We start from the raw sequence: 27,386 nt of genomic DNA on the forward strand, positions 1-27,386 counted from the left end.
TTGTTGTACGAGAAAGGCAAAAATATATGTACCTAGTTATCATTTTTCAAACAGTACCAGTTATTACTTGCCTTTACAGGAATGAAACGTTAGTCGAATGCGATATTCGACTAACGTATTCATTTCTACGAAGACAAGTAATATACTAGGTTTGGACGAAATCAAAGCATTTTTTAGTAATTCTCTCCATCTTAATCAGGGATTGAACTTATCATTTCATTATCATTTAGTATTCAGCCAATAGCTTGTTCCAGACGCGGAATTCCAAAAAGCGTTGTATAGCGGACTTCTAGCGCTGATTCCCCTCTACAACTTTGTCTAAGAGTACCTTGCTCTATGTCTAATATTCGCCTCGGGAAACGCTAGTATCATTTAATATACTAAATGATAATAACACTTATTATTATTTAGTATATTAAGTGTTCCTAGCGTTTCACGCTGTAAATATTAGACATACAGCAAAGTACCCTTAGACTAAATTGTAGAGGCGAATCAGCGCTAGAAGTCCGCCATATAACACTTTTTGGAATTCCGCCTCTGGAATGAGTTATTGGCTGAATACTAAATGATAATGAAATGATAAGTTCAATCCCTGATCTTAATATAATTTATTTTATAATTTTATAATCACAAATATAATTTATTTCAAATGCCATATTTCAAATAAAAATATATATCAATCTCAAGCAGCACAAGAGACAAGACGATTTTTTAAATTATGTTTCTGAGATTTTTCGTTCAAAAATGTCAATGCTCTCTTTGGGTAATAATACTTTTTTGTATATCACAAGAGCACTAAAATGAAATGCAAGTAAATGTTTGCAACTGCCCCATGTAGAATAAACAATAGATTGAATGAATACCAATATCTCACATTTATTCCTATTCCGTCCCACTGTACGACGGCAACGGCAACAACGACGACGACTGGGGCACCGATCGCGAACCGATCACGCTGGTGACGGACGGCCTCGTCGTGGCTGCTGTTGCTGCTGCTGCTGGGACCGTCGATGTTTATGAAACACAATTTTCGATTTAGTCCCTAGTTCGCATAGTTTGTGTCAATATCGCTTTGATTTTCTCGCTCCTCGTCTTGGTCTCGTTTAAGCTACACACTAAGTACCGATACCCTCTACTGCCAGGTGCTGCGTAGCAGTGTGGTGCACTAATTAAAGTTGGTTTCGGTGGGAAACGAGAAGTGTTTGGGCTGAAGGTTTTCCTGACGATTGGGAATATTTTAAAAGCTTGTTCTTTAGAAGTAAATTGCAACAAGTTCTCTTTGAGAATTCGTCGTTGAAGAAGTTGAAGTGCTTCCGAAGTGTGAGATAGCGGAACAAGCTCGACGAATATAGTGACAGTGAGACTTGGTTTATTGAAGGGCGCAGGTTTGATGATTGAAAGTGGAAACCCGGATCGGATGGGAGCTGATTTTGGATGAAAGTGAAACTGGCAGTCAGACCTGCGCTCGTGAGAAGATATCAATCAAACGAATCGAAAGTGACAGAATCCATCATGCAAGACCATATTCGTGTCGAGTGTCAGTGAATGTGAAGCAACTCCTTAGTGGCATGGCAAGACTCGAGCATTTGAGTGGTGCATTCAAGAGACTGCACTGGGAAAATAAGCGACGAACCTGATTTCTCTTTTCTCGCTGCACAGCAGCCGTTTTTCATGGTTTCTTAGCTTGTGAAATTTTCACAATCACGGCACACCCTCCCCGACTTGACGCAGTTACACATCAACCACTTAGATCTATTCCTTTTCACTCTCCATCGCTATGTCTGATGTTCAGCGCTTGTATTTAATATAAACTTGCTAATGGATAAAAACATATTTTAATAACTTCGCACAAATGACTCCCACTCCGCTAGAAAAATACTGTTTCTCCACCCAATCTGCCACCCACAGTTGTGATAGCTTGTGCTCGAATTGTGCGTTTGTTAACTACGGTATTTTGGGAAACTCGATACTCCATTTCTATTGCATCCTAAATGTTGGAAAAATTCAAACAATTTCTTTCCACATGCCAATAAACTGATTGAAAGATTTGAAAAAAAAAATAAAAAAATTAAAACAATGATGTTTATGTTGATCAAGTGTAAACGGTTTCAAAACCATCGGATCCAAGAAAAATCTAATTTCAAAAATATATTATAAAATATATAAAAATAACCGATTATAAAATTCAAAAGATCACATTTCCGAAAACAAGTAATTTGATGTCTATTTACACATAAAAAGTTTTTAAGAAAGTACACTTTAAGAACTATTTCAAATATAATGTCGGAAATACTGTATTTTATTTCTAAATTTTAAATACTCTTGAAAATTGGGGTCGAAAACAAAGCCTCGATTTGTTCTAAGGTCTTTTAAATATTAAAACAATAGAAAAGATTCCACTTCTCCCAAATATCAGTGTTGCCTTATCATTAAAACTCCAACCGCACTATTTGATGGCCCACTGTACCATCGCCACTGTAAGGTCTTTCATCCAATCTCCAAGGAGGCTGCGCACGAGATACTTGCAACCAGCAATTTCCCAACCATATACAATTCGAACGCCACCGCCGCAATCCAGTGCATTTCTCTTGAGCAACCGCACGGTTTCTCGGCGTCATTCCACCGTTTGGAGTTTGCCCAAGACAAGAAAGGAAGAAAGCCTCGGTAGTCGTTGTAGTTGTCGACGTGGATGTAAAGCAGAGAAAACGCAAAGCCGGAAGTTGTGCGTCTGGCTGATTGCGGGTTTCACACATCTTTTCACGCTTCCTTAATTCGATTATTGTGCTTCCGTTAGGTATTCAAACAGCTGCAGTAGTGCAATCACAATTGGTTAAGAATCCGTAAAAGTAAAACTGCATCTGTTCGAGACATTTGCCCCTCGAGTTCGTGAGTTAGATCGTGTGGATTTCGCGGGATTGATTGTGTATTGTTCTTTTGAGTTTACCGAGTGAAGAATTGAAGGACGCCAGCCTGCCAAAGCAGCAGCAGCCTCAAATTGCGCTCGCTCACTTTTCAACACAAAAGCTGAAGGACAACTAACGTCGACGCGGCAGGGTTCGACGAAGGGACAGAACGGAAGCGTACGCGCGGCACTTCAAAATGGTAAGTCATGTGAGCCATGCATATCGGTTTGCCAGTTATTGTCTTGGTAATTACAGAAGGGTAATGGGTCTGCCTTTCACTTCATCTGAGTGAAAATTGATGGACGATTGTAATGTTCAGCAATCAGTAATATCAGATGAATTTGTTGAGTTTACCTTGGAAAGGAGCTTCAACCGACCAAGGTTTTATGGTGGTTTCTAGAAATTTGATTCGAATCCATTTGCTTCAGTAATTTTCAACAAAATTTGTTCGGTATTTTCTTCAAGATCATGATATTTGAATCAAACGTACAGTCTAAAAACAGAAACACGCATACAAGTAGGAAAAAACGCCTAGACTGAACTTGACCGAAGAGAATAATCATACCGAAATCACAAGTATCAACTATAACGTATGATGCTTGATCACAACAACAATATATAAAATGGATCAGATTATATACACTCTATTTCCGGAAAGGAACAGATCATATTAGATCTATTTCAATTAGTTCGATCGAACCTAGGAAGTTCTTGACCAATGTTAACTTCTTTTCACAACTACGTTGGACATTCACAGCCATGTAGAAATACATTTTCGGAAAAGATTAATCCAGCTCATTTGGTGTCAAACGTCAATCATGCAAGTTATCTCCAGGATCCAAGGTAGTATGCGATTTGAAGCATGGAGTGTCTAATGAATGTTAAGGGAGGCCCACTGAGAATTCTAATGAGAATATTGTGTGGGGCCTTCTTTATCACCTTCTTTCAGAAATGTGCCGTAATTGTGCTAATTGATTTTAATTTGTATGTTTCAAAGCGGAAGTGTAATTAGAGTAGTGTCAGATACATGTCGGTATTAGGAATACATTATTGAAATACATATGATCATGTAAAATACGAGCTTGTTCCATACAGTACTCATTGTGTATAATCCTTGGAGTTCTTGTTTTCCTTTGAGTCAGCTTGAAGAATGGATGAACCAGAAATTGCTGTCAAAAGGATTTATTTTTCGTCTTGCTATTTCTAGTACTGACAACTAGCGTTAAATTTCTATCTTGAGCGTTGTTTCCAAATCTACCTACCTACCTGTTAAAGAATATACTTTTTTTACATTAATCATCTGAGAATATCCGCATGAATTCACGCATAAACGTTCGTACACCTTGAAAAATACTTCGAGTGCTCTCAAATAGAACAATAGTTCACATTTTGCAGCGACACCTACAGTACAAAATATTCCAAACTCAAATAAGGCAATTACAAATATCTATATATAAAAATGAGCATGCATTTTTTAAGGCAATATAACTCACGAACGGGCTGACCGATTTGTAAGATTTTCTCACCACTCTTGATCCCAGCTGTGTTTATATATACAAATATACAACAATTAGTGCATTTGCCCAGAAAAGTTAGAAAACTGTTAAAATATAACGTTTGTATGAGCCGTGCCACAGAATTACAACGCTTTAATCAAACAAACGATTGATAGTCCAGAGCTGCCCATAGTACGGACCTCGGCTCTATTTTTTGTGGCCCACGGCGTGTAAGAAAAATAAACTCAGTTTGGGCCCGCCGGCTTTTCTAGCTGGCTAGAGAAGTTCTTTTTTATTATTCATTATTAAATACGTAAGTTATCAATCGAAGCTCAAAACAAAAAAAATATATTTTACATAATTTAGAATGATTGCATTGAGGATCCCAAGACACAAAAGGTTGATGTGGAATATCGCGTTTTCAATAAAGATTAGCACGAGTAGTTTACGTTCACGTTGAAAAAAGGAAGGCCGGTTTGCTTAATTTGTTCAGAAAGTATTGCTATTATGAAAGAAAAAAAATGGTTCCAAGCATTCTATGAAATATGATAGGAGAAGGACGTTCAATATGCGCCCCCTAAGCAAATCTTCGAATTTAATGATGATTACAATCGAAAGTATGTTAACTTACCATCTACAATACGGAATAAAAATTTGAACGAAAAACCAATTATGTTCTGATAAAACGATTTTATTTTGAAGCGCTGCATTCTCGAGCAAATTCAAACCATGCGGGTTCAAACGCGCCACCGCGAAGCTAAAACTAAGGGTATGCGATAACACATTTTTGCCTGACGAAACGAAACGAAACGAAATTAGAAAAGCTATTGTTGTTTCGAAACGAAACGAAACGAAATTCAGATTTACTTCCGAGACTTCGAAACGAAACGAAATCGAGGTCCATTTGATTCGAAATTTTACGGAACGAAACGAAATTTAATTTTTTTTCCGCGGAATTTTTATTTTCTAGTTTTTAGTATAATGCAAAAACAAATAAAAAATTTCGCGAAGAAAATTAATTTTGTAACTGCAAACAACAGATTTCATATTGATTGGATCTGTTTACCATTTTGAAAAATATTACAGACTCAAAGTGCCACTTCTCAATTTCAATTAACATCTTGAATACAGTCTCCAGGAAAATTTTCAATCAAGTTCATGAAGAATTATTGAATCTGTAAAACTTTCCAAAATGGCCTTTTTAACAGATCTAAGCAGTATGAAAGCTGTTGGTTGCAGTAGAAAACTCGACTTTTTCTAAATGTTTACTGAGCTCCGTTGGGAATATAAGTCGAGCATTTTTTTGGTTATGGCGAGGGACCAGGATCCCGGGTCCCGGATCATGCGGGACAGTCCCGGGTTCAGCCTGCTTGCGTTGCATTGCCATTTGAGATGGAATGTAAATAAATCTGTAACAGATTTGAATAATTAAGAGAAAATAGAAAACTTAAGCCTACTGAAGTTGAGGGTCTTGAGGGTCTACTGAAGTTATAGGATTAAGGAAATTTTGAGTATCTAAACAACTCAAATCCCAAACCCTGGCGTTTTAGCGCCCTAAAACTTAAGTTTTCATCGTTTTTTTTTGTACTGCGGATTAAGATTGCAAAAGAATTCAAGAGTGTTCGGAATTTGAGTCAAAACTGTACGTGTTTGCTGAAAAATAGTACATGATGTGACAATTGAATCGAGACGGCAATGTTACTATTCAATCGGTAGCTCTGACGAGGTGGTGGCAAGTGTAACCAAATTAATTTGGTACATAATCTTCCAAAAAATGTGTTTGAAAACTCTATGTTTATCTTCCTTTTTATCCATTATTTATTGTAGAGAAGCGAAAGATTCAAACACAAAAGATTTCACTTAAAAAAATAGATGAAAAAATGACAAAAAATGAATATAATACTTAAAATTAAATCTTTGCAGACCTAGAGAATAATGTAAAGGCCTTTTATGCCAACAAACTCAAACGCAGACATTTACGTTTATTGCTAAATATTAACTTTTAAAACCAGCAGCACGTCCAAACTAACAACAAACTGCCCTACAGAAAACGCGCCGCACCGGCACGATTGTAACAGAAAACCGATGCAACTTTGAAGCATATGAATAATCTGGATCTGCAGGATCTGGAAAATGTGAGAAAATTCTTGATTTCCACACCCAAAAACAAAAGTTCCAGAATTCGTGAACCAGCAAAAATGCATCGCGATAAGTGATAACGATAAGTCATGTATTCAGGGGCTTCAGTCACGTTGTCCAGAACGTCCAGAAAAAGTGACTGATTTCCCTGAATCCGTGACTTAAAATACACCGTGAACTCGTTAGTTCACGAGTACATGATCGCTTTTTTTGCGTGCATGATATACGGAATCAAAAATATCTGAAGGTAAAAGTTTAAGTCATGCAAATGATCTCAATCGGAAGGATCTGAATCAGTTCCAGAATCTAAAATAAATAAGATATCAGAGAATGCCCCAAATCTGGAGCATTCTTAAATCTGCAAAGATCTAAAAATCTACTAAATCAGGAAAACTTCTGAAATATCACCATCTCCATCTCACTGTTTTCAAACAATGGTTGTTCAAACTGAATACGTTCAAAAGACAACGGAAAACAAACAATACTCAGTAGATCAGTGAGTAATATTTCGCTTACCGAAAAGTTTCCACAACTAAAGCACAGATCGAACAATCGCCTCATAATACATTACATTTCCCCAATACTAACACTATGTATTAGAATCAAGAAATGTAATATTTAACTTGATCTCGGATCCGTAACGTAACGCTCCGTCACGGCATTTGAGCCTCCAAAATAAACGAAAAAAAATTACATTTTATTTACACAACTCAGTCAACTTAATTAAAAATAGAGCATACCAAAACGATGAGATGTACAAATTATTTTTACGTCACTGAACAATATTATTTACAGATATGCATTACGATTTATACTTGAACACTTTCAACAAAACATTGAAGAAATTTTCAAGTGGAAACCTGAATGCGTTTCTGTTGAAGATACAGAATTGTATTACGTAGTGAGATTTAGTGCAGAAATTTATATGTATAAAATTTTGAGTAGAGTTTGAATGATTTATTCAGCGGCGCAGCCGAATTTTTTTATGTTTAAAAACTTGAATTATTAAAAATTCATTTCGAAATTCCGCGAAATTCCGTTAAATTTCGTTAAAAGTATGATTTTTCAGTCGAAATTTTCCAAATTTTACGATACGAAACGAAATCAGAATATCAGATTTCGCCATACTCAAATTCCGCGGAATTCCGCGGAATTTCGTTTCGAATGCCCTAAAACGAAATTTTTCGAAATACCGCATATGCTTAGCTAAAACACGCTAGCCTAAAAATTTGAACAAACACCAGTGAACTGACAGAAGAATCAAGTATCAATTTATGAAAAGTCCTATTCTCGTTTCCACTGCAATGAAAGCCTATGAAATGTTAATTTTTTATTTGCTAAATTTTCGTGTAACTAGTTGATGTGTGCATACAAGATATGTTTATTCTTTAATTTATTTGGTGGCCGCATGTGACCTTGTGCATTACGGAGCCAAATCATGATTTTCTGTACACGATACATGTATCACGCTTCCAATAAATTCCTGGAGCGAGATCTTAAGGTCTACATGAGTAACCAACAATCTATCGGATTGCTTCGAATGTGATATATGCCCTTTGTGATACGTAGAATAGAATGTGTTAACATCATAGGTTCTTGAAAGTCCAAGAAACCTCTGGATTAAGGCCATAAGGTCTATAGGAACAACAAAAAATCGATCCGACTGTTTTAAACATGGTACATGCCCTTTATGATACATAGAATAGAATGCGTACCCAACATAGGTTCTTGGTCGTTCAAGAAATCCCTGGAATAGGCCTTTGAGTCTACACGCGGAACCAAAGATTACTTGGATTGTTTCAAATATGGTACATGCCCTTTGTGATGCATAGAATAGAACGCGTTCCCTGCATAGGTTTTTGGTCGACCAAGAAATTCCTAGAATAAGGCCTTGAGTCTACATGCGTAACCAAAGGTTACTTGGATTGTTTCAAATATGGAACATGCCCTTCACGATGCATAGAATAGAATGTGTCCAAAGTATGAATCTTGGTTGTCCAAAAAATCCCTGGAATAAGGCTTTTAGATCTACATAAGTAACCTGTCCTGTGTGCCAATATCAAGGGTTTTCTTGGATGATCCACAACCTCTGCCGTTGACTTATTCTTTTCTACACATCCAAAAGGGCATGTACCACATTTGAAACAGTCCGATGCATCTTTAGTGACACGTGTAGATCTTGAGGCCTAACTCCAGGAATTTCATAAATGACCCAGAATCTCTTAAGATGACTCATTCTATTCTACACATCCAAAAGGACATGCGCCATAGATCTTTAGCCCTTACTCCAGGGATTTCTTGGATGTCCGAAAATCTAGGCTGAAAAAAAAACTATATTCTGAGTAGTCTCCACACTCTTTACTTCTCTCCCTTCGTCGCTTTTTTTCTCTATTCTGCTATTTCACTTCTTCTACCTTGCACTTCTCGCGTCTCGTTTATCACATCCCATATGTCAATTGTGTGATGGTCATGGGTTCGATTCCCAGCCCCTCCACCAAACCCTCGTCAGTCGCCGGATCAACAGCCCATACGTGGGCGTTTGGGGTACGCGCCTTACCGTCACGGCTGCCTGATGACGACTGACAACTTGTTCTTCCTCCAACGTTAGGGGCCGTACACATATTACGCAAGCACTTATGGGGGAGGGGGGGTTGGTTAATATATTACGCTCCATATAAATAAAAATTCATTTGTATGAAAACAATCTTACATGGAGGGAGGGGGGGTCGAAAAACCCAGAAAAATTGCTTACGTAATAAGTGTACGACCCCTTACCCGGATAAATGCAACGATCATCGGATAGACGACATGGACAAACGGATAAACAATGGACTCACGATGAGATTTACTGGCAACGACAACAATAATGAATAAAGGAAATCTAAAAATAGATTCTGTGTGGATTCTGTACAGCAAAATATCACAGTAGATCTCGGCACAGTAGCGGTTATGAAACACAGAGTGCCTACCAAACAAAGGAAGGAATAAAAAAATATCAAAACAACAAACTTTCTTCACTCGAGCAAGTACGAAGTCAGAAAATACAGTACGGACCAGTTTTTTTTGTTAGTGAGATTCAGGCAAAACGGAAGAAACCTTTTCAGGACGAAGAGCTTCTTAAGGAAAGCATTTCGGTTGTTATTTACATCGTGTGTCCTAAGAAAATAGCATCCTTCAGTAGCATTAGGGTCAAGCCAGAGTAAACGCGACGAGCAATGCGACGCGACGCGACAGTGCAATTTGACAGCCTGTTGAAAATAACTGTTATTCTTTTACGTGAGTCGCGTCGCGTCGCATCGCTCGTCGCGTTTACTCTGGCTTGCCCCTTACTCTGGGGTGGCATTGCGCACCTCGACTCGAAACGAGCAAACCATGTAAACTGTCATACGAAAGAGCTGTCGAAAGGAGATGCACAATGAGGCCCCTGGCTTCCCTCTTGGGGACGATGCCCACGTAGCGGTTTTTCAAGCTGCGTTATCGCCGCGTCCACGCAAGGTACCCAGCATCAAATGTAGTCGTACACACGTATACGTGTGCATTACTTTATTTGATGCTGGGTACCTTGCGTGGACGCGACGTTAACGCAGCTTAAAAAAAAACGCTACGTGCACATCGGCCCTTAGTTTGCATGAAACACGGTGAAGAGTACAAGTTCTCGCAAAAGATTTGAAAGCTACGTTACGTGAATAAGCCGCCTGCTTCATATTCTACTCTCTCGCTAACAATGAAAATACTGACGTGAAAAACTTGGCAAAGGTGGCTGTCTACATAAGACGAATTGATGGTCGTCTTCGAATGACAGAGAAATTGGCAGCTTTGATCCCTATGCAGGGAGCAACTTACGAGAAAAACCTGAGGGCTGATAAGACCTGTGCGAAGGACTTTTTTTTCTCATTCGAAAACTTAAGTGACCTTACGATTGATGGAGCACCTGCAATCAATGACAAGAAAAACCAATGGCGTTGTGACTATTCTAAGCATGGAAAAATGATCACAAAGGTATAGTCATACTTCCCTGCCATATTGCATATTTACCAAAAGAATCGATATGCGAAAACGAACAATATTCCTCTTGTTATTAGGACAATCGACTTTATCAACGTTAGGGAACTCAACCCCCACCAATTATAAATGGATGGTGTTGACGGAAATGACAAATACGGCGACTTGCTGTATTATTCCGAAGTTCATTGACTAAGCCTTGGTGCCACGCTTGAGATTATTTTTCGAAAAGAAAATGGCAATATTTTTACAAGACAAAGGAGAACTACTGCTTGAGGTGTATGATCCTGAATAGATGAGTGACTTGGCTTTTCTAGCAGATATCGTCCAACATCTCAATGACTTGCACTTACAATAAAGCACTTTGGCACAGTCGTGATTTCCGTAAAGCCCATATTTTTTTTAATTTAACATATATATTGAATGAGCTAGTTCGAAAATGTATTAATTGAAGCTTGTGAATTTAATTTTTGGTGTCTTGTTGAAGCTCATTCCGTAAGATGTCTCCCGAACAAATATGTATGGGAAAATGAAATTAGGCTAAACTTTTTTGGGAAAGATTCGAAAAGATCTGGTATTATGTATTAAAATCTGTTTGTCCACTTTCCGGTGGTTAGTGTGGTGAATTGCGCATTGCTGCGCCAAAGCGGGAAATCGACTGGTGCAATGTTAGAACGAGGATGCTGTCTTTGCTCTAGATCCTAGGGCTTGGGCTTGCGGAAGCCCTTGGATAACATAAAGTATGTTGGATAACCATTTTAACCTCAAAATTAATTCAACGTTTCAAAATTACTCTGTGGTAAAGTTTTGAACGCAATCTCAGGTTTTGTCCGGGATTTGTATGAGCGCCCGCCACTGTGCAGTGGGTTGCTGAAATCTGGTACATTTCTCTCATCCTTTTGAAAACAGGTCATGCAAACCTGTTCAATATGCTGGTAAAGTAACAAAATTTCCATTTTTCCAACACCGTTTTCCGATGTGAATAATTTACTTGAAATGTTTCAATTTATGTATTACCAGACTAAGGCCGGAGTGGCCTGTGCAATACCTAAAAATCTTCTCCATTCGCCCCGGTCCATGGCTGCAAGTCGCCAACCACGCAGTCTGCGGAGGGTCCGCCAATCGTCCTCCACTTGATCGATTCACCTTGCCCGCTGTGCACTTCGCCTTCTTGTTCCCGTCGGATCGTTGTCGAGAACCATTTTCGCCGGATTACTGTCCGACATTCTGGCAACATGCCTGACCCACCGCAGTCATCCGATTTGCGCGGTGTGAACGATGGATGGCTTCGCTTTTCAGTCTGCTGTAGGCTTCCTTCATCCTCTCAAAGTTACGTGCCATAATAGCAATGTCGTCGGTGAAACCAAATAACTGGACGGACTTCGTAAAAATCGTACCACTCGTGTCAATCCCTGCCCTTCGTATTACTCCCTCCAAAGCGATGTTGAATAGCAGACACGCGCGTTTCGAAGGGATTCGATAATGCCCCTGAAGCTCGAACTAAGCACATCACCCGATCCATCGTCGCCTTGATCAACCGTATCAGTTTATCCGGAAATCCTATTTCGTGTATTAGCTGCCATAGCTGGTCCCGATCGATTGTATCATATGCGGCTTTGAAGTCGATGAATAGATGATGTGTGGGCACGATGTATTCGCGGCATTTCTGCAATACCTGACGTACGGCGAACACCTGAACTGTGGTAGAGGATTCACTCATAAATCCCGCCTGGTACTACCCCACGAACCTTCTTGCAATTGGTGTTAGCCGGCGGCATAATATTTTGGAGAGTACCTTGGAGGGTTCAGCAATGTGATTGCGCGGTTGTTGCTACAATCCAGCTTATCGCTCTTTTTGTAGATGGTACACACGACACCTTCCATCCACTCCTGCGACAGAACCTCATCCTCCCAAACCTTGGTAATCATCCAGTGCAGCGCTCTAGCCAGTGCTTCACCACCGTGTTTAAACAGCTCTCCTGATAGTTGGTCAACTCCATGGGCTTTGTTGTTTTTCAGCCGGCCGATCTCCTCCTGGATTTCCTGGAGATTCGGAGCCGGAAGTCGCATATCCTGCGCGCGTGCTCCAAGGTTCATTACCATACCGCCACCGTTGTTTGCCATATCGCCATTCAGGTGCTCTTCGTAGTGCTGCCGCCACCTTTGGATCACCTCACGCTCGTTTGTAAGAAGGTTCCCGGTTATATCCTTACACATATCAGGCTGTGGCACGTTGCCCTTACGTGGACGGTTCAAATTCTCATAGAACTTTCGTGCGTTATTAGCGCGGTACAGTCTCTCCGTCTCTTAACGGTCACGATCTTCCTGCTGGCGTTTTTTCCTCCGGAAAATCGAGTTTTGTCTGTTCCACGCCCGTTTGTATCGTGCCTCGTTCGCCCTCGTGCGACCTTGCAGCAATCTTCCCCATGCTGCATTCTTCTCCTCAACTAACTGCTCACATTCGCCGTCATACCAGTCGTTTCTCTGATCCGGGGGCACCGTGCCAAGTGCAGCGGTTGCGGTGCTACCAATGGCGGATCGAATATCTCTCCAGCCATCTTCAAGAGATGCTGCGCCTAGCTGCGCTTCCGTTGGAAGTGCCACTTCCAGCAGCTGGGCGTAGTCTTGGGCTAGTCTACCGTCTTGTAGCCGCCCAATGTTTAGCCGCGGCGGACGACTCCGACGCGTGTTGTACACCGTCGAGAGTTTTGAGCGCAGACATACTGCAACGAGGTAGTGGTCGGATTCAATATTCGCTCTGCGGTAAGTGCGTACGTTCGTGATGTTGGAGAAAAATTTACCGTCGATTTCGTTTTCCGTTACTTGATTAGGTGATTTCCATGTGGCTCTTGCGGTGGAAGAAAGTGCTTCGAACTACCATTCCGCGGGAGGCTTCAAAGTTTATGCATCGTTGGCCGTTGTCGTTCGACACGGTATGCAGACTATCCGGTCCGATGACCGGTTTATACATTTCCTCCCTTCCTACCTGACGTCACGCAGTGGGCGTCCATCGTATGTCTGCTCCAGCTGTGCATAGAACGCTTCTTTCTCGTCGTCGGGTCTCCCTTCGTGTGGACAGTGCACGTTGATGATGCTATAGTTGAAGAAACGGCCTTTTATCCTCAGCTTGCACATCCTTGCGTTGATTAGCTGCCACCCAATCACGCGTTGGCGCATCTTTCCCAGCATTATGAAGCCGGTTCCCAGCTCGTTGGTGGTGCCACAGCTTTGGTAGAAGGTAGCCGCTCGATGCCCGCTTTTTCACACTTTCTGTCCTGTCCAGCCGATTTCCTGCAGCGCTACGACATCAAAGTTGCGGGGATGTAATTCATCGTAGATTATCCTATCGCAACCTGCGAAGCCTAGCGACTTGCAGTTCCATGTTCCAAGCTTCCAATCGTGATCCTTTATTCGTCGCCTAGGTCGTTGCCGATTGTATCGAGTCGTATTATCTTCTATGTCGTTCGTAATGGTTGTTTTTAAAGGCGGCGTATTGGGCCTGCGCAAACCTCCTGTCTCGTAGCGTCCCACCTAACACCAGGACTTGGGCTTGTGCGCTTTGAGCGGCACACGGTCGCTTTGGCGGAGCCTACTTGCGGATACATGCAGCTTTTTATAGAGGTTTAACAGGGCCCACTGTCAAACCCCACCACATCCTAGGTAGGCCACAACTCGCAGATGGCCTGGGGAGGGATCGTAAAGCCCTTGGACATAGTCCCTGCTGCCCCCACAATTAATAATGCTCACAAATATGCTCATGTGGTTAATTTTTCTTAGCCATGCGGTAAGACGCGCGGCTACAAAGCAAGACCATGCTGAGGGTGGCTGCGTTCAATTCCCGGTGCCGGTCTAGGCAATTTTCGGATTGGAAATTGTCTCGACTTCCCTGGGCATAAAAGTATCATCGTGCTAGCGTCATGATATACAAATGCAAAAATGGTAACCTGGCTTAGAAACCTCGCAATTAATAACTGTAGAAGTGCTCCGATGTCTTTTGATTTTGGGCTGTTTAAATTCCAAGGCATAAATGTTCCAAAGAAAAAATGACGAGAGCAAATACTGTTGCGTGTATTCGTCAACGCAGCATACTTCGATCCGCTTGCTAAGCTGACGAGTTCTTTCTACTAACTTCCATCATGCATTAGTAAGTACGGCAATAATAATATGGCCGTTGAAGATGAAGTTTCAATAATAATTTACTTTTAGCAACTACAATCAAAGTGTACTAAAAGACCGCAATGACCACCGTATAATAAACCAACCTTCTTTGTAATGCAGATTTTTTTTATTAAAGAAAATCAATAATCCATTAGCCTCTTTTACCAAAACATCAATATTTACTGTGGAGGTGGGCCCTTAAACAAAGTCATCAAAGGACATCCTTTCGCCAAATGGGCCTTCAGCTGGTCGCATTCAGCACTAGCGGTCCAAGAAGAAGCTGGACAATTCTGAAAAATAAAAAAAAAATTCAATTTACATATTTTCCTGTCGCTCCACTTATCCCCAACACTCACCGAGAACATCGTCGTGGGCAAACATTCCTTGAAGACACCGGCAGCCACGCTGCATCCGGAACTGTCCTTCTGAGTTCCCAACGAAGCTATTTGCTGATAGCATGTGTCGATGGCCGATTTGGCAGCCGTCTGCCAATCGGGTGATGATCCCACCAGGGCTACCCAAACCGAGGTAGCAGCATCCTTACTAATCACTCCGTTAGTCATGACGCCTTCCTGTTCCAGGATGCACTGTGCCATACACTACGAGGAGAAATCGATCAGCTTAGATTATGGAACGGAGTACGTTTTTGCAATAACTTTACATTGAAGCCAGGGGGAGGACCTTGCGGGGGGCTACCCGAGGATGGTGGCGGACCACTAGGTTTCGGGAACTTCTGCATACAAGACGCGAACTTCTCATGTGGTGCCTTGACGTCCGGAAGTTTGCAACACTCTTTCGGGTCCTTATTGTTTGGCCGGGTGAAGCACTCCTGGTTGATTTGTTGTTGGCCGGAAACCTGATGAGGATATAATTCATCGGTAAAAAAAAGGATTTGTTTCTAGACAACGATTGCTTATACCGTGGAAAGCGACCCAATGAAGGTCGCAACCAGAACTATGATGAGCTTCATGTTATCAATGAAATTGCTTCCGTCTGTACTGAACCGAGATAAGCACTGCTCTACGATGAATGAAACGCAGCACAGCAGCTTTTAAACTAAATTTCAGCTTCGAATTACTGACCGTGAAATTAGGCCTTGAACATTGAAAAAAATGGTTCAAACGGTTAATTCATTACGTTTGAATTGTTCGGTGTGTGAATAATGATAGTGAAATTGGCAAGTTGTTCTCAATTGAATTCGCATTTAGACGTCTGGCAACTAGTCTGGACTTAATTTTCCTTCCATTACATCATCGTCGCATGGTGCATCACTTTTTAGGTGTAAAAATCATGAATGAGAAGATATTTTGGCGATAATCGAGCAAAACATCAACTATGAACGTGTCACTTTTCCCGCATGAAGTCGAACTGTGACATGGAAGAAAAGATAACTTCAAATACTAGATAATAGAGGAAACATCTAAATCATTCAGTTTGTTCTGCAGTTTGTCTGAAACACAATCGTCATGTTTTATTATTGAAGGACATTCAAAAGTAATGACAAATTGAAGTAGTCATAAAAAGAACACCGATGGTGGGAAACAACAAAATCCTCTATGATGATATGAATTTTAAATTAGGAAAAAGGATGTACCTCAACAGATTAAAAATTTCCAATCGATTTGCGCACTAGAAGAAAATTATCAATATGTAAAATGTTTAACGCAACAACAGATGTTATATCCCGAAGAAGTTGTTATGCATACAATATTCGATAGAACACAAAAAGTTCGTCACAGTACTAAGGGTATGCGATAACACACTTTTTCCTAACGAAACGAAACGAAATTCAAAATGTCTATGTTGATTTGAAGCGAAACGAAACGAAACATAGATTAACTTTCGAGTCTTCGAAACGATACTAAATCAGGGTCCATTTAATTCGAATTTTTTCGAAACGAAACGAAATTTTATTATTTTTCCGCGGAATTTTTATTAAATTGGTTTTATATTATGTACGGAATTTCGATTTCACTTTTAAAAGTCAAAAAACTGTTTTGCGATAAATAGAGTTATAATAAAAGAAGAAGTATTTTGTGATAAATCGCTTCGTTCCCGTTTATATACCATTGGCAATACGGCAACACCCCAGCCAAGGATGTTATCGATCATTTAGGAATCTGCCTTCGATCATTTAGTAATTTTTCAATGACTCATTCCAGAGGCTAAATTTCAAAATGTGTTGTATGGTGGACTTCTAGTGCGAAGGTTTATCTACAACTCTGCCTAACAGTTCGTTGTTTGAATTTCACTAATAACGAAGCTATAGAGCTAGTAGCTGTAACTTAGACTAAATGATTGCATATTTTGTTATCATTTAGTATAAGTATAGCAACTAGCACCGTAACTCCTTTAGCAGTGGAACTCGAACATCGACCTGTTCAGGAGAGTTGTAGCAAAAATTTCGCACTAAAAGTCCACCATACAACACATTTTGAAATTTAGCCTCTGGAATGAGTTATTGACAAACTACTAAATGATCGAACGCAGATTACTAAATGATCGATAACATCCTTGACCCCAGCATTTGTGCCGCTTTCAAAGCAATACATCGTGGAGTGTGTGCTCCCGAATCTGATCAATCAGTTCAGTTTTATATTAGTAAGTATATAAAAATAAAGGAATTGTTTGGTTTTTCGTTTCAAATTTCGTTAAAAACCTAATTTCACCTGAATTTTCTTAATTTTTTTGTGAATTTTTTCATAGGTCAACTCATAATTTCATTGACGCTAAAGGTCGTAATCGAGTAAAAACCAACAGTGTCGATAAATAACTGGGTGTAATCTACTCTGGATAAAAAAAGTTATTCACTTGCTTCGGAGTTTCCAATTCATGATCAATAATGATGCCGGTCATGTGCTTACAGTCAATCCTTAGGACCTCCTTAACTCTTAAGCGGTACTTCCCATGTCCTTAAACCTGGTTTGAGGACGAAGTGGAGACGAAGAAATCGGTTATTAATAAGAGGCGCTGAAAAATGACTTCAAAAGGGCCCTTGGAATCCACGACACGACTTTGCATCTTTGACAACGTTATACTGATCTGATTCATATCTGGTTACATTTACACAAATAGGATAGAATAGTTTAAGATACTTTTCGTTTTCTGTTAGATATTTCTACCAAAATACTGAAGACGTTTTATAGAAGAAAACTAAATACGTATTTGACGGGGTTATGTAGTAAGCATCTCAAATAGCTATGCGAGCAAAGGAGTAGGATTGCCAATCCGGAGATGGCGAGCTCGATTCTCGGTCTGGTCAAAGATGTTTTCGGGTTGGAAACTTTCTCGACACCCTGGACATAGTGTATCCATTTTCTTGCCACACAAGATACATACTCATGCAATGGCGGACATAGAAAAGTTTTCAATTAATAACTGAGGAAGTGCTAATTAGAGGTGTGCGCCGCCGCCGCCGACAGTTTTTGGCACGCTGCTGGACTATGATTTTCCACGCCGACTGAAATTCGAAGAAATCCGATAGAGATCCCTAACTCATCACGTTGAAACTCCACTGAAATTTTCTTGAAAATACCAATGATTTCCTTGAAAATACTTTAGAAGAACTTCGAGTGCAAATTCTGAAGGATTACTTGTTTTTTTAACTTTTTTCTCCATGTTTTAAGATTTCCATTGAAATCCAAAGAATTTCTCGTTGAAATAAAGTAAGAGAAGAAGGGTTGTTGACAGAAAGACATTTGGCCAAAAGCCAAATCTTGTTTGGCCCAACGTGGCATTTGACCGAACAAACCATTTAGCTAAAACCCATCTAGCCTAAACTTATTTCGCCGAAATTGTCGTTTGATCGAAAGGTACATACTGTCGACAATGTCGTTCAGCCGAACAGTTCCTGTGGCTAAAAGAATCCGTTTACCGAATAGCTCAGTTGACCGAAAAAGTTATTTGATAGAAAGAACAATTTGGCCAAAATGAACATCTTGTCTAAAGTGTCGGAGTGTTTTGCAGAAAGGTCAATTCGGCTAAATGATTTATTCGAAAAAAAACGTCATTTTCGGCCAAACAATTAGGGTAAAGTGCCCAATAGTGGACCCCCAACCAATAGTGGACCCTCCAGACATTTTTTCATTAATACAACACAATGGAAACATTTTGCTGTGAAATTCCATCGGGAGAACCTACCTTACAGTCCTATGATTTGATTACATGCATTGAAAATGCTATGGAAAGTAAAAATAGTTGATTTTTTACAATTCTATAAAAAATAAACACGAGAGTGTCCATTATAGGAATATTTTGGGGGGTCCATAATAGGGGTGAAGAACGTCCCGAAACGAAACATGAAAATCAAATGAAGTGTCGACTATAGGGAAGCAATTTCCTATTATGGACCCCCAGGGGGTCTACTATAGGGCAAGTTTAGTCCAACTTTACAATGTTAATTTCAAAGAATAACGTCGAGTATTTGAGTGTTTTATGTATGTATCGTGAAGAGGAGATGCAGAGCTTGATATTAGATACCACGCAAAATTAATATTTTGAAAATTTCCACTCTTCATGCCAGGAAGAGCAAAATTTCGCTACTAGGGGGTCCACTATTGGGCATTTTACCCTATTTCGACCAAATGGCAGTTTCAGTCTACAGGGTTGCTAGGTCAAACAACTTTGTTGGCCAAATTACATTCTCGGTCAAACCATTTTCGACCCAACAACCGTTTCGGACAAACGTTTACATAATTCCAAATAAATAAATACAAATACAAATAATTCCGCCAAATGGCTCAGCTCGGCTTACAGTGTTAGTTGGCCAAGCGACATTCGAACAAATGGTTTTCGCCGAATGACTTTCGACCAAACGACAGAAAGGGCCGTTTGGCCAAAAAGTATTTGGCCAAATAAAGCATTAGACTCGTCTGGCCGAAAATGTCATTTAACGAAAATATCGTTTAGTCATTTGGCCGAAAAAAGTCATTTGGCAAAATAGGTCATTTGACCGAAAATACCGTTTGCCGAAAAGGTCCTTTGGCCGAAAAAGTCATTTGGCAATTTAGGCCATTTAGTCGTATGATCCATTCGTCCAAATGGCCCTTTCTGTCAAACGACCAAACGGCTTTTTCGGCCTGTTGACTCATTCGGCCAAACGACAATTTCAGCCAACAACCAGTTAGAGATAACGTTTTTTCTGGCCGATTGTCGCTTTGGCCAAATGAAATTTTTGGTCAAACCGTTCTTCATCTATGACCGTTTCGAACGAAATGTCTTTCCGTCGAATGATTTTCGGCCAAAGGACCCTTTTGTATTTTCTGAAGAATTTTCGAAGAATTTCCTATGAGCAAAACAAAGAATATCCCGTAGAAATTCAAAGAATAAAAAAATTCCGAAAAACAAAAGAGCTTTTCGAAAAATAATAATAATTGAATGTTTAAGTTCTAAAAAGGTTCAGTGGAAAATATATATCACGCGGAAGAATACTGTACGATTGAAACAACTGTTCCTTTGTTGCTTCGAACAACGAGGACATTGTTGATTCAATCCTGCATCGTATGACTTAAACAATAAATATTTCGTTCTTATGACTTATGATATACGGTAGATGACTCTCTCTCGCCATAAAGATAACTCGCTTGTAGTCACTTTTTCCTCTTCTGTTGATAAAAAACGGCAGGAAAGCCGTCTTCCAACAGAGGTCGTACAGACTGAAAACTTAGACAACGGACACATAACACTTAATGGACCAGTAGAGAATTTTTCGACCACGAAAAGTTTCCTTTTTACCGAGACGGGAATCGAACCCACACTCCACAGCACATGTGTCTGGACGACTGACGTCGCTAACCGCATGGCCACGAAGCCCACAAAATATGATGTCGTCATATTTTCGATAAATTAGATTCGTAGAAATTTCATAAGTAAAACAACCATGAATATTGTTGTTCTGATGTATTATTTGCACGGTTCGTACTTTTCGTTTCGGTGAGACAAAAACAAGCGATTTTTGGGTCGAAGGAGAATCTTTTTTGGTTGGCAGTCTGTGGCAAGAAACATTTCTCGCTTAACTTTTCAAAAGGACCTAAGTAACATTTTTTTCATGAATTAATTTGAGTACGGCAATCAAAAGCTTTCATGTTGTTCCATTGATTGCGCTATTCAAATTAATTCATGAAAAAAATGTTACTTAGGTCCTTTTGAAAAGTTAAGCGAGATTTCACTTGTTCTTTCTTCTTTAAAACAGGCTTGAAAAATAAACGAAAATGTGCCTACTTGATGACATTTTTTTATCATTTCATCATTCTTACGTCTCATTCGTTTTTCACGATAATTTTCAGTGTGCGGTTATGCAAAAAATTAAAGCCGCAATGGGATTAGAACCTAGAACACCAACAAAAATAGCACTGGGTAGCCATACCTCCACGACTGCTTGTTGGGATAGGTATTTGTTCCATAAAGGCTACCCTTGTCTGCAATGGTGAAGGCACGAAAAAGATAAAAGAAGTGAGAATACAAGCAAATCAACTTTTCGCGTATCGAACAGTGAGGGACAAACAGTTCTATCAGGCCTTTTTTGCTTTCCCGCAGAATGATTCAGCGGTGAAAATCTGCGTAAGTGAGCATCATCTGCTCGTGAGAATGAGTGAGCATTACGATCCCTGATTATTTGACAGTGATAGCTGGGAAGCATGGTTGAAACAAATGTATTCGAGAGTTGAATCAACTAGACTGTATCTAGTCTGTTAGTATAATTCAAGAAAAAAAAACCAGTGAACTATCGCGTATGGACCGTATTTTTGATTCAATCCTATTTGTGGTTGTATCAACAATAAATATTTTTATTGTTGCAGAATCCATATGGTTGATTCTAACACATTTTTCTCCGTGTAGCAATTGGAAAATAAATGCAAATTCCATTAAATTTCCTATGCAGTATCCGAACATTTTTCCGTGAAAACTCCGGATGATTGTAATAACAAATTGCCACGCCGATTCACGCTGCCGCCGCCGTCGGCTAAAAGGCTTCCGGTGTGACGCCGAAAACGCTGCCGCCGCCGGCCAAAATTCTGACAAACGCCGCCGCCAACGGTATTTTAACCGGCGCTCACACTGCTAATAGAATAGATACTAAGCAGATCAAGTTCCAGTTGGAATCTAGGACCATTGAAGAAAAAGAAGTAAGCGTTAATAGAAAAAAATGCATAACATAAAGTTTTAAAAATAATTTTATGATTTAGTTCAGCGGCGCAGCCAAAATTTTTGATAATATAAAGTATGGTTTAAATTTAAATTTGTTTCGAAATTCCGCGGAATTCCGTTAAATTTCGTGAGAAGTAATTTTTTTCTAGCGAAATTTTTGTAATTTCACGAAACGAAACGAAATGAAGAAATCAGATTTCGCCATGCCCAAATTCCGCGAAATTCCGCGGAATTTCGTTTCGAGCCACCTGAAACGAAATTTTTCGAAATACCGCATATGCTTACACAGTACAGATTTTGATCAAAAAAATATCAAAATATTCAAAACTTTTCATAGAGTTCATTTGGGCTGCATAGAAAATAGTACCAATTCAACAAAATTGAAGAATGTGTAAAACTTTAAAGAAATGGGATTCATTCAAGGAGTCTCCACAAAATGCGTTGGTCTTCATTTATTATATTCAAATTAGGTAGTTCGCGACGAATACTTGGATGTCCAACTTGAACAATATTTGAAGGGTTTATCAGTTGAAGTAAATTTGTTGGTACTTTTGTTCAGCAGATCAGGATTGCTGATTAAGAGTCAAAGAAACGTCGATTGGCAAGTGTGATGGTTAGGAAATAGCTCGAAGGTTTCATAATGCTCCTTCAGTCTGTATAACAAATAATATATCATTTAAGGACTCAACCGAGAACATGTATTCAGACCTTTTCAGTGGAAAATTCGGTTTTGAAGTGATTCTATAGCCTTTACATTACACCTTGTATACGAGATTATAGGATCACTTGCAAAACTCACGATTTTGTGATCAGTAAGAAACATTTGGGTAAAGACACAGTTAAAAACGAGTTCGAATTATTCGGCTTTGAATTATCATACCGTGCAAACTCAAACTTCGGACGCTTAAGCACTTTCTGATATATAATCATCCTGTTCACTCACATTTTAAATCACACCGTTTAAATCACCATTGCAATCACTAAGCATAGTATTAATCTTTGAGCTACGTATCTAATATGTGCAAGATATTGCGAAGAATGTTTGCAATTTATGAAAATGTCCGGCTTCTGTTTGAATCAAACCTCGGACATCGGCGAAGTTGGATTCATATTTCGGACACAAAGATTCAAACTTCGGACACTTGATTACACAGTACCGGGAAGAATAATTGAGAACAATTCTCACTGCACAGCTCAGACTGTCTTTTAATCATTTCGTCGTATTGTTTTAACACATCTTATTTTAATGTAACTATACTAAAACAAGCTAAAACTATTAGTCCTTCCGATTCAGCTTGACGAAACATTTCGATGAAATATTTCAGAAAATTTCCCATACGAATTGAAGCGTCCGAAGTTTGAGTGTGTCCGAAATTTGATTATCCACGGTACCAAAAACTCACCAATTAGCGTTCATCCATCGGATCTACCAGTGGGATCGTTTGCATCGAACTAATATTTCTATTTCGATTGTTCGGTTGACATTTGATGTTGTTCCTCACGGTCTCCTCGTGCAAACCGGTTCTGTGTATTCATATCGCATAATCTTGACTTCCTCTTGAGCAGAGGTTTCCAAACATATGGTATGCAACCCATCTAGCAGATTCGCTGATTTCGGATGAAACCCCCTCCCACCCCCTCATGGATAATATAAATAACGTTTTCAAATCGGCCTGCTTTTCAACTGAGTATTCTATTAGCATTTCCTCAATTAATAATTGAAAGCTTTACTATGCCCGCCCCATTGCATTAGTGTGTACACCCAGTTCTTTTTTACACGGGTGGTTTTTATTCGATTAAGACGTTTAGCGTTAATGAAACTATGAGCTAATCTCAAATGACAAAAAATCTAAGGAAATTCTGGTGGTATTTGAAAAGCTGTGAAAAATTAGGTTAACCGGGAAATTAAAAAGTACCAACCGTGTAAAAAAATATTGGGTATATATTGTGTGGAAGGTGAGGGAATCGAGAATGTTTCTCACCCGAAAACATCCTAGACCGGACCAAGAATTGAACTCGCCATTTCCGGATTGGAAATCCTACGCTTTTGCTCGCAAGGCTACTGAGGATCCCAAATCTAAATATTTACTGAATGATATTGTTTCGTGTTTTATACTTAATCTAAGCGGTTCTGAACTTGAGGTACATGTACCCCAAGAGGTACCTTCGCGAGCCCCAGGATGTACTTTGGACAAAAACGCGTAATGGCGGATGTATTCCAATTCCAATAAAAACTTATCAATAAAGATTTGGTAATTGTTTGATTTTTGATTCCAAAACTTTGTGTTTCGTTATTGGGGGAGACATTGGGCCCCAAGAAGAAGGAAATGTTATAAAGCTCTGGTAGTTAACCTTGGAATCAAGTTTTTATTAGTTTGGTACGATCTTGAATAATAAATTTACCACTGAGTGAAGAAAAAATAATGAGTGAGGAGTGATTCTCGTTGAGACCGGCCCACTATTTGCACGAAGTTCTTAAAAATGCCTAAATTTATATTCATTCGAAAACTTTCGGCGAGCACATTAAGGATCCGAGATGAACTCTTTAGGAAGATGAACCCTTTGTTAGTTATACACGAAATCAATGTAAGTGACCCCTCGATTTTTGTCAATTATTGACTCACCAAAACTGTCATAACTCCAACATTTCTCAACCGATCATAAAGATCAGCTATCGTTGGAAAGAAGAAGAGTGTACTCTCAATTTGTAATAATAAAAATACAGCCAAACATGTTAAATTTAGCCGCCATCTTGGATTTCATTTTGAAAACTTTTTTTTTCGCCTGGTTAGCAACCAACGATTTTCAATAATAATACATCGATGGAAAGCTTTGCTTATATTGTGCATTTTATCTGGAATTCTCAGATATATGTTTTTTCTATCAAAAGTTATGTACGATCTACACAGATAGAAAAAGTTGTTGAAATTTACACGAAAGTAATGCACATAAAGGGAATGCCAAAAAGAGCGTAAATTTAAACGATATTATCGCCTGAATGTATGCGATTTCCATTGCATTATGTCACTTTTTATATGATGTATGCTATAGAAACTGACATAATGCTATAGAAATTGCATACATTTAGGGTGCACTTGTTGGAAAATATCCATGTGCGCCCAAAATAGTGCAATTTTCCATGTCTTTATTTTTTACGCACTTCTTAGTTTTCATTATTTTTTTGTGTGCCAAATTATTTTTTGAAGGCCCATCTGATCAGCGAACATTATTTGTATGGTTAATATGATACTACGACATCAGTCCCTTAGATTTCATACACTTTTCTGAACCAAATATGTTTGAAAAATTAAAAGCATGTCTACATCAGTATTTCATTTGAAGGGCTCAAAAGTTTTGTGCATAACGGAGCCGTATTCAAGTTATTGTATTAAATAATTCAATATTTTGGTATTGCTAAATCGTACATAACTTTTGATAGAAAAAACATACACCTCACATTTTTGGACGCAATGCACAATATAAGCTAGACTTCCCATCGGTGTATTCAAAATCGGTGGTTGCGAACCTGGCGGAAAAATAGTTTTTAAAAAAGGCCACATTCAACATGGTTGCTTGTATTTTTGTTATTACAAATTGAGGATACACTCTTCCTCTTTCCAACGGTATGCTGATCTCTATGACCAGTTGAGAAATGTTGGAGTTATGATAGTTTTGGTGAGACAATAATTGACAAAAATCCAGGGGTTCATAAACATGATTTCGATAGTTATACATCGAGGGGTCTATCTTTCTGAAGAATTCAACTCGGATCCTTAAAATACTCGCTATCAGCTTTCGAATGAACATAAATTTAGGAATTTTAACATTAGGCCATATAAAATAAAGTTCTCTTGTAGAACACAATTGAGAGAAAAACATTCTGCATTAGGCTTTCTATATGAAATAGAACTCGAGACTAGTTATGTTATAGATCTGTGGGGCATCACTGACACTATTTTATTACAGGTTTGTTCGAGCAATAGTTTTACAATCGAATTCCTAGCATTATGGTACAATTACAATTAGCTCTTGGAACTTGTTTTCCGATTTGTTAGACGTGAATTTTAATATTCTTTTTAATAGTTTAAAGTTTTCATCAATATTCGTAACGGTTTCTAAGATATTAAGAGAGGAAACCTTTTTCGTTTTTGGTCCAATTTTACCCCCTAGGCTCAATGTCACCCCGAACTACGGTACATAATATACATGGCTATCAGTATTTGAAAAAACCTAAAATCATACCCCATAAAACAAGCACAGAGTATGAAGGGTTGGGGTACAAAAGATCAAAAGGACAAAACGTCGAGTGACCTAAATCTAGGCCAAAAGGGATAGGAAACCTCCATTTGAGAAGCATGAAGGCTTTTTCCGAAAAGCTCTGGAGCCTTTTTTCAAGAGGCTTGAAGCATCTTGAAAGTATCTTTTTACTTCCTTTCGAAAGACTCCGAAGCCTGGGGCCTCTTCTACGCATCTACTTTCGACAGCTGATTAGTATTACTGTTTCCATGGTTTGCTCGTTTCAAGTCGAGATGCGCAATGCCACCCCTGATTTCAAGAGGCTTGGAAGCCTCCTTTTAAGAGGCTCGGAAGCCTCCTTTCAAGAGGCTCGAAAGCCTTCTTTAAGGAGGCTCGGAAGCATCCTTTCAAGAGGCTCGAAAGCCTCATTTCAGGAGGCTCGGAAGCCTCCTCCCATAGGCTCGGATGCCTCCTTGCAAGAGGTTCGGAAGCCTCCCTTCCAGAGGCTCGGAAGCCTCCTTTCAAGAGGTTCGGAAGCCTCCTTTCAAGAGGTTCGGAAGCCTCCTTTCAAAAGGTTCGGAAGCCTCCTTTCAAGAGGTTCAGAGCCTCCTTTCAAGGCTCAGAAGCCTCCTTTCAAGAGGCTCAGGCCTCCTTTCAAGAGGCTCAAGCCTCCTTTCAAGAGGCCTGGATGCCTCCTTTCAAGAGGCTCAGATGCCTCTTTCAAGAGGCTCAGGCCTCCTTTCAAGAGGCTCAGAAGCCTCCTTTCCAAGAGGCTCCAGGAAGCCTCCTTTCAAGAGGCTCAGAAGCCTCCTTTCAAGAGGCTCAGGCCTCCTTTCAAGAGGCTCGGAAGCCTCCTTTCAAGAGGCTCAAGCCTCCTTTCAAGAGGCTCAGAAGCCTCCTTTCAAGAGGCCTCGGAAGCCTCCTTCAAGAGGCCTCAGAAGCCTCCTTTCAAGAGGCCTGAAGCCTTCTTTCAAGAGGCTCGGAAGCCTCCTTTCAAGAGGCGCGGAAGCCTCCTTTCAAGAGGCTCGGAAGCCTTTTCTCAAGAGGCTCGGAAGCCTCCTTTCAAGAACCTCAGAAGCCTCCTTTCAAGAAGCTCAGAAGCCTCCTTTCAAGAAGCTCGGAAGCCTCCTTTCAAGAGGCTCGAAAGTCTCCTTTCAAGAGGCTCGAAAGTCTCCTTTCAAGAGGCTCGAAAGCCTCTTTTTAAGAGGCTCGGAAGCCTCCTTCTAAGAGGCTCGGAAGCTTCTTTTCAAGAAAATCGGAAGTTCGTTTTTAAGAGGCTCGAAAGCCTCCTCTTAAGAGGCTCGGA

At 39.7% G+C, this 27,386-nt stretch overlaps 2 protein-coding genes across 6 annotated transcripts in view; one reads left to right on the forward strand and one right to left on the reverse strand.

Moving 5' to 3' along the window:
* Window positions 1-1,024: 1,024 nt before the first annotated feature.
* Window positions 1,025-27,386, forward strand: part of LOC134208981 (probable chitinase 10) — a 232,828-nt gene continuing 206,466 nt past the window's right edge. The window contains exons 1-2 of one of the 5 annotated variants that reach the window (XM_062684954.1): window positions 1,025-1,174; window positions 2,795-3,102. In XM_062684954.1, coding sequence (XP_062540938.1) covers window positions 3,100-3,102 — 3 coding nt within the window. In that variant the 5' untranslated portion in view covers window positions 1,025-1,174; window positions 2,795-3,099. Of the gene's footprint in view, window positions 1,259-2,794; window positions 3,103-27,386 lie in introns of all 5 variants that reach the window. The other 4 variants (XM_062684957.1, XM_062684956.1, XM_062684955.1 and 1 more) reach the window with 4 other exon arrangements.
* LOC134214514 (general odorant-binding protein 67-like) lies at window positions 14,826-15,706 on the reverse strand. The gene is made up of 4 exons (XM_062693873.1): window positions 15,618-15,706; window positions 15,360-15,554; window positions 15,055-15,297; window positions 14,826-14,988 (listed from the first exon to the last, which is right to left on the reverse strand). Exons 1-4 carry the CDS (start codon window positions 15,666-15,668, stop codon window positions 14,878-14,880), a joined length of 600 nt encoding a protein of 199 aa, XP_062549857.1. The 5' UTR covers window positions 15,669-15,706; the 3' UTR covers window positions 14,826-14,877.

The sequence above is a fragment of the Armigeres subalbatus genome, chromosome 2 (assembly GCF_024139115.2).
Source record: "Armigeres subalbatus isolate Guangzhou_Male chromosome 2, GZ_Asu_2, whole genome shotgun sequence".
Classification (NCBI taxonomy): domain Eukaryota; kingdom Metazoa; phylum Arthropoda; class Insecta; order Diptera; family Culicidae; genus Armigeres; species Armigeres subalbatus.